The 14753-nt window shown below is 34.7% G+C and overlaps 3 protein-coding genes across 4 annotated transcripts; 2 read left to right on the top strand and 1 right to left on the bottom strand.

Moving 5' to 3' along the window:
* Nucleotides 1–3: 3 nt before the first annotated feature.
* Nucleotides 4–6747, top strand: TOM40 (translocase of the outer mitochondrial membrane 40). Its single transcript, XM_012213187.4, has 11 exons — nt 4–256; nt 1178–1259; nt 1336–1435; nt 1547–1642; nt 1777–1827; nt 2656–2721; nt 3550–3651; nt 4413–4481; nt 4554–4637; nt 6113–6208; nt 6372–6747. The coding sequence occupies exons 1-11, from the start codon at nt 100–102 to the stop codon at nt 6423–6425; spliced, it is 957 nt and encodes a 318-aa protein (XP_012068577.1). The 5' UTR covers nt 4–99; the 3' UTR covers nt 6426–6747.
* Nucleotides 6748–6882: 135 nt separating this feature from the next.
* Nucleotides 6883–7615, top strand: LOC105631169 (uncharacterized). The gene has a single exon (XM_012213188.4). The coding sequence runs from the start codon at nt 7009–7011 to the stop codon at nt 7447–7449; it is 441 nt and encodes a 146-aa protein (XP_012068578.1). The 5' UTR covers nt 6883–7008; the 3' UTR covers nt 7450–7615.
* A 122-nt stretch (nt 7616–7737) lies between these two features.
* Nucleotides 7738–13536, bottom strand: LOC105631170 (Calcium-binding EF hand family protein). 2 transcript variants are annotated; one of them, XM_012213190.4, is made up of 9 exons: nt 12917–13536; nt 12375–12577; nt 10929–11034; nt 10781–10846; nt 9809–9982; nt 9624–9720; nt 8359–8496; nt 8199–8221; nt 7738–8112 (listed from the first exon to the last, which is right to left on the bottom strand). In XM_012213190.4, the coding sequence occupies exons 1-7, from the start codon at nt 13288–13290 to the stop codon at nt 8371–8373; spliced, it is 1146 nt and encodes a 381-aa protein (XP_012068580.1). In that variant the 5' UTR covers nt 13291–13536; the 3' UTR covers nt 7738–8112; nt 8199–8221; nt 8359–8370. The 2 variants fall into 2 exon arrangements, with proteins under 2 accessions (XP_012068580.1, XP_020534010.1); XM_020678351.3 differs by lacking the exons at nt 7738–8112; nt 8199–8221; nt 8359–8496 and adding an exon at nt 8503–8647.
* Nucleotides 13537–14753: the final 1217 nt, after the last annotated feature.

The following is a 14753-nucleotide window of genomic DNA, read 5'->3' as shown; positions in this document are numbered from 1 at the left end:
CCCCATAATAACGGAGTCCCCGAACGACACAGCCACTCTCTCTCGGCCTCTCCCTCTCTGCGCTACTCTGATTCATCGAATTGAAGCACAGCAACTGCAATGGCGGGGATGGTACCTCCAGGTACAACTATGCTAGGAGAGGCGGCAGCAGCAGCAGCAGCATCAGCTAAAAAGATCAATGAAGTAGAGAAGAAAGTCGATTACATGAACCTTCCTTGCCCTATTCCCTATGAAGAACTCCATCGCGAAGCTCTTAGTTCAGTTCCTTATCCCTGTTTCTCTATTCTTTAATTTCTCTCTTGCTCTTTCTCCTTAATTGATACTTCTTGATTTAATCAATAATTTCTTCCTGTTCTGTATTTATTCCTTTTTCCAATACTGATTCTCGATCTGAGTATTTGCTTTGTATATGTGCGTTGCTGTTGACTGACACATGAGATGTAGTTATTGCAGCCAACCTAACCGTGAAACCCTAATTTGTTTTAATTAGTAAATTTCTTATTTTGAGTTTTTTTGGTTTTGGAAAAGAGGTGCTTCGTTGCTAATTCATATTTTGTCATAATAGTGAAATTTTGCTTCTCTGTTGACAACTTGTGCGTGAAGCAGCCTTCTCTGAAAGGTTACAAGGCATGTGAGCTTTAAGGTTGTTCAATTGAAATATAGTGATAAACATCAGAATTATTTTTTTCAAAAGCGACTGAGTTTAGAAGATTTGGGTATTCCCAAAAGATTAAAAAAAGAAAAAAAGAAATTGGTTTCTCTCCAATTTAGGCTATTTTACACTAATATTAGGTGTCTTTTTCTTTTGTTTTTTGATGGACTGAAGTAGATCTTTATGTTATGTGAAATGCCTAGCTATATGTGATGAAAGTAACTTACTATTCCTCCTGAGTTTGGAATGTGGTAGTAATGGCTTTAGAACATCGTAACTTCAAGAAACTGTCTTCCATTTTTTGTATTTTTGGTCATGTTAAAACAGTTTTGGGACTAAATAGTTTCTTCAGAATCTTGTTTTTCCTGTGTTGCAATTGGAATCCTACGTTATTCACTTGTTGCAATACAAGTGCTTAACAGTTAGTTATTTTAACGTGTAATAGCCACAATAGAGCACCATTTTTTTAATGCATGTGCATCAGATATGTAGACCTGAAAAGCTAATTGTTGAAATGTTTTGCAGTGTCTTTAAAGCCAGAGGTTTTTGAGGGGATGCGCTTTGATTTTACCAAAGGACTCAATCAGAAATTCTCTCTCAGCCACAGGTTGTCCTTGCTTCTTCCGTTTTTAGGTGCTCTTCAGAATTCAATTGTGCTCTTTTTGACAATTTTTTCATATCAGTGTTTTTATGGGACCTATGGAACTTCCTTCTCAATCTTCGGAAACCATCAAAATTCCTACTGCTCATTATGAGTTTGGAGCTAACTACATTGACCCTAAGGTAAATATTTGTTCATATTTTGAATCCTCTTGCTCATAGATTCCTTAGTGATTATTGGATCTTCATTCTTATTAATCAAAAATGGTAAGATTAGTAAAGGGATTTCTGTAGTTAATGCTTTTTGGAAGGGTTCTGACGGATGGAAGACTAAATGCAAGAGTGAAGTGTGATTTGACCGACGATTTTACTCTGAAGGCTAATGCTCAGGTGGATTATCTGTTTACTTCATTTGGTTTTTTGGCTCATCTCTTCCTCCTCTTGCCTTTTTATGGTTGGAGTTGGTGGTTGGGGGTTATCTTTGAGCAAGCTACCTAAACTTTGTTATGTTCTTTTCCATCTAGCTTTCGAATGAGCCCCACATGTCACATGCCATGTTCAACTTTGATTACAAGGTTAGCCATCTCTTGCTGCCACCTTTTGGTATCTTTATTTCGTTACATATTATTTTCGTGATTACCTTATGGTTATATGTGTAATTGGCGTGATGGACGTTGTTGTTGCTTAACTATTCATAAAGGGCATTTATGGCAGCAGCAATCAAATCTAGGATGAAATCCATTTTGTTTATGTGTCCGCTGCAAAGCATGAAATGATGCTGTGTTCTTTGTAAGCCTTAAATTTCTTACAAATAACCTATATGATATCTTAAATATTTGCTTATTGTGTCCTCAACAGCCTGTTTTTTCATGTTGACTGTGAAATATCTTGGTTTTCATTTCACAATATTACTTCTCATACTACTTGTGAGACTATGATCTTAGTTCCATATTTGCTATATTCTTCTACTTATTGTTTTCTTTTTATAATATTCTTATGCTTATGATTAGCTTACTTGCAACATTTTTCTTCATTTTTTTTGTAATCCATTAGAAAATGTCCTAATCTGTTCCATTAATGGGGTCTTCTGCTTCTGATCTTTCAGGAAATTTGTAATATCTGAAGCTTTTTTTGAAATAAAAACTTTTTGAATTTATCATTTCATAGAAAATCATTGTTGTATTTAAGTACTTAGATATTGATTAGCATAAGTTCCAGTTACCTTTTGTCTTCTGGGCATGTATTTAGTTATATCTTTGGGCCTATTTTCTTGGCATTTTCGTCGCAGTTAATCTCGTGTTCATCAGTGGAAAATTGGTAGAAAATCTTGGTTATACTCTTTCTCTTTCTTTTCTTTTTCCTTTTTGCATCTCTATATTCTGACAACCATTTCCATTGCACAGGGTAATGATTACAGGACCCAGCTTCAGCTTGGAAATGGTGCCTTATTTGGGGCCAGTTACATTCAGGTAAATGATCTGATTCAAGCAATGCAGATGCCATTGTATTTCTAATGTTGTAAAGGTCAGGCTTAGAATGGATAGGAAATATGCATCTTGCTCTACATCAATTCAGTAAATCATTTGGAATTTTGCATCATGCTTTACATGTTAGGATCAATACTAAAATGTGGGCCAAATGAAAATCAACTTGTCCAAAGTTCCTAGAAAAATTTCCAATTTGCAGAGTAGACAGGAAAAAATTGATTATAAAGGTTTGTTGCATTCTTATAATAAGCAATTCCCTTTTTCAATAAGTGAGCACATGCAGACAAACACTTTTGTCCTTTCCAACTCTTTGAGGGCCTTTCTTGGCAACATCAAACTTAAGCAGAAATGTTTCTTAAAGGCTTTTCTTGGTTGTTGCATTCTGCATTTGGGGAGAAAATGGACCAAATATTACATTTTTTTTTGTTTTGGGGGGGGGGGGGGGGAGAAGATTAATGGAAGAAACATTGATGCTTTGTTTTCTTGTTTTACTGTCGATGTTTCTACCTAAATCACAGTTACACTTCATATGTTGAATTTATAAGCTTCTGATTCCTTCAGTAACATGTTATATAATTTAACTTCCTCGTTTTCATTGTGGTTGTTTACCTTAGTTTGTTCTCAATTCAATTGTTTTTGATTTGTTTTCATCTATTTGATGCAATTTTGCTTGCTGTGTGTTGATCTTAACGATCAGACCAAGTATTATAGTCCTTGGTATATTGGGAATAGTTTCTTCCCATCTCTTCTCTGTTTCCTGCTCTTTTCTAATGTTATTGTTCTTTTTATTGAATCTTCATATCGATGCAGAGTGTGACCCCGCATTTTTCTTTGGGTGGTGAAGTATTTTGGGCCGGTCAACATAGAAAGTCTGGTGTTGGATATGCTGGTCGATATGAAACAGATAAAATGGTATTTCAGCTTGACTTTCATTTTTTATGACAAGTCTGGGCCTTATGATTTATCATTAGCATACAATTCTGTAATACTTCATACCATATCATAACTATATGAGATGCTGTAGTTCTTGTTTCTCACTTTGTTGGTCAAGCTAAGATGGACATCACAATTTTCCTACCTCTGAACACTGAAGAGAGGCATTAAAGTTGTTCATACATCTTGGATAGATGTTGAACACTTGTATTGTTTTCCAATACAGTCTCTGAAAGGATCAATGAAGTCATTGGATTGGAGATCTGTTAGACATGATATTTGGCGGTGATGAAATTGATTATTGAATTAGGGTCTGATCTGATCTTAAAAGTATAAACTGTCACAGGTTACCAGTGTGTTCATTCTGTGGAAAATTTGTATGTAATGTTTATGCCATGTGTCCACATGCAAGACTAGATAACTATAGTTGTAAAATGTAACCCAGAAGAGAGCATAATAAATTGACTTCTGCTTAGGTTATTTTTGGAGGTGACAGAGTAGTGTATTTATCCTGTGAATGGTCCTGTTTCAGACTCCAATTATACACTTTGTGCATTTAACGTCAGTCTATGGGCACTGGACTCATGCAAGCGCACATGTGTACTGGCACTTATATTCGAATAATTTCTGTCTTATATTCGAATAATTTCTGTCATGCAGTGGTTGGAAGAATTTTCTTCTTTATTATGCACTCTTGCATTTTTTGCTTTGACCAAACAAAGTTACCATATTACCTACAGGTTGCAACAGGGCAAGTTGCTAGCACTGGAATGGTTCTTTTAAGCTATGTTCAGAAGATTTCTGAGAAGGTAGTGAAGTTTCTTAAGGAAGTTATTATTTGTTATTTAACCATAATGCTTACACTACTCTGTTCTATCAAGGTTTCACTAGCAACGGACTTCATGTACAACTACTTGTCAAGAGATGTGACAGCAAGTGTTGGTTATGATTACATCCTCCGACAAGTAAGTGATGTGATTCTAAAGTTTTTAATGTTTCATGAAATGCTAATTTTAATTTTACCAAGTAGGTACTCATTTCAGTATTACTTTAAAATTATTGTTTATTGTCCTTATCGTTGATAGAACTGTATGATACAATATCGGTGGCTGTGTTATTGTAATCCTATTATGGTGTTGGGGCTATCGATTAAATTAAAAGGCTTGATTTGCCAATTTTAAATAAGTGCCACCATATTCTATTATTTGTTGCTTGTCAGCATGACAACCGTATCTTTAAGGTTGATGAAACCAAATGCTCCTCTTCCTATATCCTAGACCACAAACCAGTTTGTCCTCTAGGCACAATGCTGTAAGATCTGTGAAAAACTTCTATTTGACTTGGTAGCTGTCTTCTGGATATAATGTTCATAGATAATGATGTGGAAACTTTTCTCCTACTGGTTCTCCTGTGCCCAAAGTTATTTAGATTTGATAGCTTGATTTTAAGGGGTGTTTGGAAGAAAATTACAACGACGACAATTCAGCCTTAGTCCCAAACGAGTTGGGCCTGGTATGTAAATCATTTGTTACCATTTTTGTTCTGATCAAATTAAGGCAGCATATAAGCGGAAGTATACAAAAGAAAACAGGAAAAGAGGTTTTGAAAGTAAAACAATTTTAGTAAAAGTATTTAAGGATTTGCTTTTTTTTTTAAAAAAAGAAAAAAAATAATATTTGCTTTGTTAAGAAGTAAATGAGTAAAAGATAGAAAATATCAAAAGGCCTAATGCTGAACCTAGCTGGAATCGGCTAGGTGGTTCTTTTGTTTCCATTTTGTTATATTCGTTTCTAAGTCTTCATCAATCTTTAGAAATTTTAGATTCTTCGTAACCATTTCCCTCCAAGTGATTCTAGGTCTACATCTTCTCTGTTTAGCCTCATCTACCACCAAAATATCACATTTTTAAACCGGGGAACTTGGCAAATCCATTTCAAACGTCCTCTTATTTTTTTGTTAGTTGCCTTTTGTCCAATGTGGTCATTCTTAATCTTTTACAATTTTGTATGGCACATCTATCTTAATATTCACATCTCAGCTATTTTCATCTTTTGAACATGCTGAGAAGTCAGTTCCCAACATTAACTCCCGTGTAACATTGCAGGTCTCCCTACGGTCCTATTGAATTGCATTGTCTAATTTCTTAATTTGTCAAGTTGAAAGTTACTGCACCTGTATCCTACTTTGAGTAAGGATCCATGTGTTTGTGCTTCTGGGAAATAGGGACATGTTACAATTTTTTTTGTTTTTGGACACCAACACTGTGTCCGTGTGCCATGCTGGCATGTTGCAAATCTATCCATGAGATGTTTTGTTTTTGTGTTGGTCTTGATCATGAATTGTTCAAAATTTAAATTGATTTACCCTAAAATCTAGTCTAGACATAGAGCTTTGATAAGATGATGTTACTTATATTCTTGCTTTTGTTGTGTTGTTTCAGGCCCGTCTAAGAGGAAAGATTGATTCGAATGGCTGTGCCACAGCTTACTTGGAAGAGCGCTTAAATATGGGTCTCAATTTCATTCTTTCTGCAGAGGTAAGGTGGCCAATGTGGCACTTTTTCTATTCTTAATGCGAGCTGGCTTAGAAAATTTATATTCATTTTTAATTTCCTTGTACTCGCATAAAGGTCTCGTAACCGGTATTAGATTTACAGTATGCCAGAATCATAATACTTGGTTTGAAATTACGTTTTGCAGTTAGATCATAAGAAGAAGGACTACAAGTTCGGGTTTGGTTTGACAGTGGGTTAAAATTAAAATTGAAGATCCAAACATTTGTATCATCAAAATCAAATTTTACATAAGAAGTTGTCGGTGATAGCTACTGAGGAAGGTGAACTTTGCGTTTGGTGCAAACGTCGAGGGATCTTTTTGTACTGTTTTGAGAGAACATTATTTGCGGGGGAGTATCAGCCTGCTGCAGACAGTTTTTATTAGCTTTTGAGTATTATTCATTGAATTGGTAGTTGTCATTTTATTTTCATTCTAGAGCTGTACAATTTTTATGTTAATGAGAAGTAGGGATGAAATGATTGCTATAATAAAGCTTTCCTTGAATAATTTTCATTGGAAAGATCCAATCTTTGAATGGAACAAGACTTTCTTACATTCACGAGACAAGCCAACAATCATCAACGGTAAGGAAGCAGGTTTCATCATTGATACAGTGTTTAACGCTACACTTAAAAAAAGTTACTATTATTAATAAGAAAATATAAAGGAAAATAAAAAAATAAAAAAAAAAAAAAGGGCCATATAGAAAGAAGATGAAATAGAAGCGTTTTCGTTTGTGTGTGTGTGTGTGAGGGCCAGTGGCAAGAAAGAGAGGAATAATATGAATAACGGGAAGAAAACCAGAAACAATGATGGAGGTGGAGATGAAGTGGAGGAAATGCTTCAGGCGGCGCAGGATGAGTTGCTCTTAAAGATGTCCGTTGATTCTCATATGTCCCGTGTCTCCCCCGACTACCTCCTCCCGGATCTCGACCGTCGATTCCAGGCTCTCAAATCTCGACCCTCAAAATCTTCAAATCAATCCACAACAGCCAAACCACAGCCACAGCCACCAGCTAACGGCGATGATGATCTCTTGACCAGATTTGCTGCTCTGAAAGCTTCCTCCTCTGTCGCTGTAGTTGACGCTGATAGCGGCGAGGACGAAGACGAAGAGGATGAGGTTGAGAAGATCATTCGGTGGGCCAAGGACGCTGCTCGTCTTGACCCCTCTCCACCCTCCGATGATGACGAGCGAGACGCAGTGAACAAGCGTACATAGTTTGAATTTGTTTGCGTTGCAGTTGCAGGGAGGATCCAAAGACGTCATTTTCATTACTCTTTCCTATCATCAATCATTCCAAGACATGTAATTTCTGCTTGTAATTCCACTCCTAGTTTTCCACCGAATATTCTACTCTGACAAAAAGATTTCTTATTTTCAAGCATTTAGCCATTGCTTGGAATTTTGGATTGTGAGGAAGCAATATTTCACTTATTTTTTAGAGAAATTACAAATTCTATCTTAAGATATCTTATTCTCAATATATAGATATAGAAATTACAAACCTTTTCCATCAGTAATGCAAATCACACTTCATTCTAACAATTGAGGTGATGTTTTATGAATTCTACATATATAGGCAAAAAATTGAAACAAGAGACAGTAAGTACTCTTTGGTATCACCCACAAAAAAATTTAAAACTTTTATGCACCTAAACTCCAAAAATTAGACATCCAACTTTAAATTACTAAACGTTTTTCGCCACAAAGTGGAAATTCGAACTACCCGCTGGCCAATGGAATATTTGCAGTACAGATTGGCATAAGAGCACCATAATCTTCAAAAATGAGAGACAACGCATGATGAGCCTTACAGTCCTCGGCTAATTATGCACATCGCATTGCAGCAGCAGCAGCACAATAGGTCACCAGATTTAGCGACTGTTTGGAGATCAAATTTACAGCCTCTTTATACTACTAATTTTATAGTGCACAAATTCCAGCTAATAAAGAAAAAGAAATCTAACCCTGTTTTCCTTCTCTTAGCAACCTGCATGTAATAGTGGGAGGTGAAATAAGTGATGAATCTATCACCTAACGAGCAGAACATATACTTCATTAATCGAAAGTGAAGGAATCCAAAATTAAAGAAGAAGAAAAAAAAAAAAAAGCAGAACCAGCACTTACCTACAGTTGAAATTATCTGAATTCATCATGGAAATCATAATCTTCATCTTCTTCGTCATTGAAAATAGCACTGTAAAATACGTATGGATTCTCAATCATCTCTGTCAATGATAGGCGCCCATCTTTATCTGTATCAGCCTGCAATGTGTTTTACACAACTTTCATACTTACAAGGAAAATTTGCATACTTACAAGCAACTGTCCTCCACTTAAGCTTCAGGCTTACTATAGAATGCAGCATTGACATGCTTCGTTTTTAACAATAGAATGCACCATTAGAATCGAGTTCCTGTTAGACCCACAAAAGGGTACGTCATAGGAACTTTATGACAAGATCATCTAAGGTAACCCTCATGACATTTAAACAGCAGATGTGGCGACTGAAGGCAATTGGATCCACAAGATGCAGCATGCTATGGTGAACTTACTATTCTCAAGAACAATTCCAAACCAACAGTACCAACTTCATTTCTATATAATCATTAATCAAGGTTCATATTGTAAATCACCCAACTATAATAGCACGTGCCATGGTGCAAACCAAATGCCTGCCATCTTCTCAAATAAGTATGACAGAATAGAGCATTTGCCCTTCGTTTTTTATTAAGGAGCTTATTCAAAGTCATTTCATGCATGTATGAAAGGTCCAGGTGTACACACGAACAGGGCCTTGTATGCATCTATTCATATACATGCAGGACGCAGATAATTCAATTGAGATAGAAAAAGACACAGGTTTAAAAGGCTGCTCCAGATTCTACAGAATTTCTTAAAGGCTTGCCACTTTGGCCCTCTATCTGAGTTAAAACAGTTTGTGATTAACATTTGATGTCAATAGAAGCCTATATATGTTGCTGAGAGACTTGAATGCTATCTTCGTACAATGTCGTAGAAGGTAAAAACTGGTTTTAAGGTTGCATATCTGCCCCAATATTTTAATTTTAATGCATGTGTTTTAAATGTGAATCTTTGTTTTTCAATTAAAATTAGTAACTGTTGTCAGTGGCTACTTCTTCCAAAAGATGTCCTGAATGTATTAACCAATGTAAATACATAACTATTGAATCATTATTTTATGATAGGATACCAAAAGAAATGATGACAATATCTACATAACTATTATCTACCTTGGTTAGGTCTATATTATTTTGAAGTCACTACCCATGCATATCCACATATACATAGTTCCTGTCAGCTGTTATAAGACATATATACCACAAACTGATGTATTCATCTAAATGTAAAACTACACCTGTTTGCAGTACCTGTGATATAATGTAATCAGCTTGTTGTTTTGCATAGTAACGCTCTGATGGATGGAGCTTCCCAATAATAGGTAGTAATTCAGTGTCTGACAAATATCTGAGCAAAGCAAGTTCAAACAATTAATTTAACTTATCAGACTCGGGAAATGATGATAATGATCTATCAATGGATTCCAGAAGTGTACCCATCACCATCTTTATCTAGCTGAGCAAACAACACCTTTGCTGGGGCCTCCATTGAATCATCAGAAAGATGTGAAGAATTCTGATTTTCTTCTTCATAGTTTCTCACCAAGTCAAAGAGCCCATGAAAGAATTCTTTAAAATTAACCTTCCCATCTTTGTCTGAATCCCGTTCCCTAAGGAAAAGAAGAAGGCAATCAGTTAGTTTCTAATGCAATGACTCACAATAAGTTCAGGTGTAACTACAAATGACAGATAAGTAGCCCTAGATCACAACAGAACTTTTTCATCAAGAGAAAGAGTTGCATTTTGACTTCAGGCCAACATTAAGAGTTTCATTAACAACTGCTCTATCTGAATTCATTGCATTAGGCTGCACCACTTGCATGAAATAACTGATAGAGATCCCAAACAAATTATACTTCCAAATATTTTCATGTGTTTCATTTTACAATAAACAGAAAACATTAGTTGGGGATACTTTCTCTTTGGATTTTCCTTCTAAGATTTACACAAAATGAATTAACTTCAGAACAAAAGAACCATCGCATGATGTCAGAAAATAGCCAGTGACATATTTCTCCAATCTGAGCCCTAAGACCACAACACTCTCATAGACTATGAAGAAGCCCACAACTACATGCATCTATGACGACTTTCCACCAGAAGATATTTGGCAGCCTCTTATGACTAAAAAGGGATATGTTCTTCAAGGATGTCCAGACATCTAGATAGAATATAATGAATTGAAAAGGAGAAAAATGTTACTCAAAAAAAAAAAAAGGCACAGAGAAAGATAGAAGAAAACCTATATATATATATATATATATATATGGTTTCAACTATTTAAGGATCTGTCCATCTCACCCATCCCCACTTTCTTTTCCCCGTATAAGCCAAAAGCCCAATGTCGATTCAGAGAAGACAAAACATATAAAACCCTAGATATCAGAAACTAATACAACCAATGTCACCTTACTTCCTCCTTGCACAACCATTGGAGCAGCTTTGGGTTTTTGCTATCAGCCGGATGCAGAAAGCTAAAAAAAGTCAGATAAAAGAATCAGGAGGAGCATCAATTAGAAGAAACTAACAAGGATTGGTAATCCAGTATAAGCTTACTCATTGAACTCTGTTATATTCAAAAGACCGTCTCCATCTGCATCTGATGCATTAAAATGTTCTTCTCTCCACCAACCCATATCATAGCCAAAAGAATCTTTTTCGGCTGCACAAAGAAAAGAATTAGATAAAAAAACTCAAAAAACAAGATCGTGATGGCCAATGAACCTGCTGTCAATGACCTATTCATGCCATTAAATTAAGAAGAAACTGAATGTACTAAAATCCCAGGAAAAAAAGAAAGAAAAACAAACACAATGTTCTAAACTCTATGGGATGAAACCATATTAGTAAGTTAGCACAGCAAACTGCATTTATGCAGAGCTGGAACTGCATGAAAGAAAACCTGACAATTAGTTTATATCAGTAGAAAGCCATGTTAATATTCAAGAATAGAAACTTTTAAAATATCTGGACCATGATCTCCCTCAGAATAACTTTAAGGTCAAGAACACCATTTGCCTCCTATTTAATGTCGTCATGGTCAAAACTCACTGTGACCCTCACCAATGACATTGTTTACTTTAGTTATTCGAGTCCCATCCAGGCATAAAACTAGTACTGAAAGCATAAACCAGTATGCCATATTACACATGAAAGTTTGTATCACAGTTCAGGATATTATTCAAGAAAAGAAAAAATTAACAACATCTTCATCCATCCTACCAAGTCATTCTTATGCAATGTCTACCACTGAAAAACATAGTTCTACGTACTGTCAATTTTACACATCAAATAGAAGGCAAAACTGCTTCACTCAGAGGAGGGAAAAAAAAGAGAGAAAAAGGTAAAGGTCCAAAAGTTGTATACCAAAAATTGCGGCATATATTGCATACATAACGTGACATTTTGTATCTACTACAGCAAGCTTATTTAAACAATGTTAAGCTGACTATAAAATTTTATCAAAAAGTTGAAAAATCACAGTGGCAAATATGATGCTGTAGCTATTCTTAAAATCTTATGCACCAAACATGTGAAATAAAAAAGTAAAGATTGTGTTAGTTTCCTCATCTCGAAGCACTCAAATAGCATACTCAGGTAGTATCCCCCAAATGTCATTCACTTCAAATATGTTCTCTGTTATCTATCAAAGAAGAGAGGATCAATATGGTGTTCACAAACATAGGCAGCAAGTCTTGGCAATTTTATTTGAAAAAAAAAATAAATAAAACAACAGTTCAGAAGAATAAAGACAACATCAGAGCACGCATCACATTATAAACCTGCAACATGGTACAGAGATTCAATAACGACTGCAAAAATATTAAGACATATCTGCCAATGCCATAAAGCTAAATAAACACATTCCAGTAATATTTGGAGAAAAGAAGTATCCAAAATACCAGGACATAATTGCCAATGTCATAAAGCTAAATAAACATATTCCACTGCTATTTGGAGAAAAATGGTATCCAAAATGCATCACAAAGATAAGTTATTAACCTGCACTGTGAACCCAAGTAGGGGGCTCATACTCAGCAAATGAAACGAACCCATCATGATTTTTATCATGAACATCCATCTCCCTTTGAGTCCGATGCAACACTTCCCTCTCAGCCTGGTTCAAGTTCCATTCAGTCAATTCGTGCTCGCTCACATAACCATCGATTGGGTCAACATCAATCTTCGGAAAAAGCAACAACAACCTGTCCAATTTTAGATATGTGTTCATGTCAATGCACATGAAATATTTGAAATAGTGAGAATATCGATTAATTAAATACATTTCCATTTCTCATCAAAGAAAAAAATGTATGAGCAGTACTTGCGCGTAAGCTTTACTCCACACGTAATCTCTGTTCGAGTGAGTTAAACATAAACAGTTTGGTTAGGCCAATTTCTCTTAAAAAGAAGAAGTAAAGGATTTTATGAATCCTATAAGCGGATAACTCCCTCCAGTAATCTAGTTAATCAAAATGTAGAGAATTTGAGTAAACAAAGCAGTAAAGATAGCGTAACATGTAGGTAGAGATGCAAACAAGAACCTGCTAGTGACATTGAATTTCTCTTCGTCATTCAAGTAATCCTCTGCATTGATGAAATCGTCCCACTCAGGCTGGGACTCGTGGCCAGGAGCGGGTTGATGGTGTTCAGTATGCGAAAGGATTTCAGGATGGGCGTGATCGAAGTAGTGCTTCTCCCATTGCTTATCCTCGCGGTGGCGCTCAATGTCGGCGATGAGAGGGTCAAAGGGAACAGGCTCATGGTGGAGAGGCTTATTAAAGTCGGAGAAGTTAAAAGTGGAACGGAGCTTAAGACGGCGGTGACGGTGGTTGGAAGGTTTGGAAGGGGAGTAAGAGATTAGGAAGAGGAAAAGAGCAGCCAAAGTAATATAAACGATAATTGAGAGTTTGGACATTGTCTAATTAAAGAGATCTAATCTTGTAACAGATGCTCAGATTTTTTGAGAGTTTGACGATTTGGACCGAGTCGGAGTCTGAGTTTGATACAGAGAGGGAATCGTAAAACAAAGATCAAACGAAAGAGACTCTTTCACGTCATACAGTTCAGTTCAGATTAGACACTGCGATCTGAATGCGACACGATCTTTCTTTCTTTCTTTTTTTTTTTTTTTTTTTGCCTTTTTCTTTTCAACTGCAACTCTTGAACTGTTAACTAACGAGAAAATATTGATTTAACTCGTGTTTCCCTCAAACTTTAAATATAAAGTATAATTTTCATATTTTCAATTATTTAATAAATATTTAATTAATTTAATTTTAATAATTAAAATATTTTATAGGTACTATTTTATAAAATTTTATTTTAATAATTAGATTTGTGTTTTTTTTAATTAATTTGGTAGTTAAAGTTCAAAATGATTATTTATTTAAATTGACCTAATATTTTTTCAATGGCCTTTTGTTTCACAGGGAAAAGGCCCATATTTATTAAAAAAAAGCCCATATAAGGCCCATATTTATTCAAAAAAAAAGCCCATATATGAATATATAGGCCCAATATTCGTTGATTACCTAAATACAGAAGTAATATATTTATATGGTACCTAGTACATGGAGAGACTATGAATTTTGAAAAACTTGGGGACAATTCCACTCATCAAATTTGCATATGATTTCTTTAAATCTGTAATATTTATTTAATTTACTTTGAAATACATATTGATATTACATTAAAGATATATATTTTATTTTAAAATTTTAATAATTTTTACTGTTAAATATATAAATATCTTTTAAAATTACGTTTTAGAGATCATTTTATAATATCCTAGAATAAATATATTCAATTTAGGATTTAAGAAAATGAGTAGGATTGATAAATAATTTTGAATGATAAATAATTTTTTATATTTTTATATTTTTAAAGAAAAAGTGTTATATTTTAAAGTAGTGAGAAAAATTATAAAATTATCTATAAATAGGATATAAAAAAATCAAATTTGATAAATTGTAAAAACTCCTCTTTCTATCCTAATAGGTAAAAAGGTAAAAAAAATCAATTATTGGACAAGTCTTGGAATGAATGATAGGAGAGAGAGCGTAGGACCACTTATTTGGCGGCCACGTGGTAGTTGGTTGCTCGTGTTTTGACCTTTTCATGCGTTTTTATGACATTTTGGGTGTTACTGTGAGACCTTTTTATCCTTTCATATGTAAATAAATTAATATTATCTTATTACAAAGATAAAAAAAATAAAAATTTCAATTTTTGTATCTGAAAATAAAGATTTTCCTATTACCAACAAATATAATTTTGAATGTGTTATTTTTCTAAAAAAACAAAAAAAAATCTGAATATGTATAAAATGGAAAATTGCATCTGTTGGGGAAAATAACAAAAGAATGCATAAATTCAGTT

The sequence above is a fragment of the Jatropha curcas genome, chromosome 1, assembly GCF_041381405.1.
Source record: "Jatropha curcas cultivar XTBG-Jc1 chromosome 1, XTBG_Jcur_1.0, whole genome shotgun sequence".
Classification (NCBI taxonomy): domain Eukaryota; kingdom Viridiplantae; phylum Streptophyta; class Magnoliopsida; order Malpighiales; family Euphorbiaceae; genus Jatropha; species Jatropha curcas.
The sequence above is the reverse complement of the archived record's forward strand: the minus strand, read 5'-3'. Positions and strand labels throughout refer to the sequence as shown.

Excerpts from the sequence above, each read along its gene's own strand:
- TOM40 (XM_012213187.4), top strand. The coding sequence starts at position 100 with ATGGCGGGGATGGTACCTCCAGGTACAACTATGCTAGGAGAGGCGGCA. Across the intron at positions 4,482-4,553 it reads TTCAGAAGATTTCTGAGAAG|GTTTCACTAGCAACGGACTT; the intron begins GTAGTGAAGTTT and ends TGTTCTATCAAG. Across the intron at positions 6,209-6,371 it reads ATTTCATTCTTTCTGCAGAG|TTAGATCATAAGAAGAAGGA; the intron begins GTAAGGTGGCCA and ends TACGTTTTGCAG.
- LOC105631169 (XM_012213188.4), top strand. The coding sequence starts at position 7,009 with ATGAATAACGGGAAGAAAACCAGAAACAATGATGGAGGTGGAGATGAA.
- LOC105631170 (XM_012213190.4), bottom strand. The coding sequence starts at position 13,290 with ATGTCCAAACTCTCAATTATCGTTTATATTACTTTGGCTGCTCTTTTC. Across the intron at positions 10,847-10,928 it reads AATATAACAGAGTTCAATGA|CTTTCTGCATCCGGCTGATA; the intron begins GTAAGCTTATAC and ends GACTTTTTTTAG. Across the intron at positions 9,983-10,780 it reads TTGTGCAAGGAGGAAGTAAG|GGAACGGGATTCAGACAAAG; the intron begins GTGACATTGGTT and ends TCTTTTCCTTAG.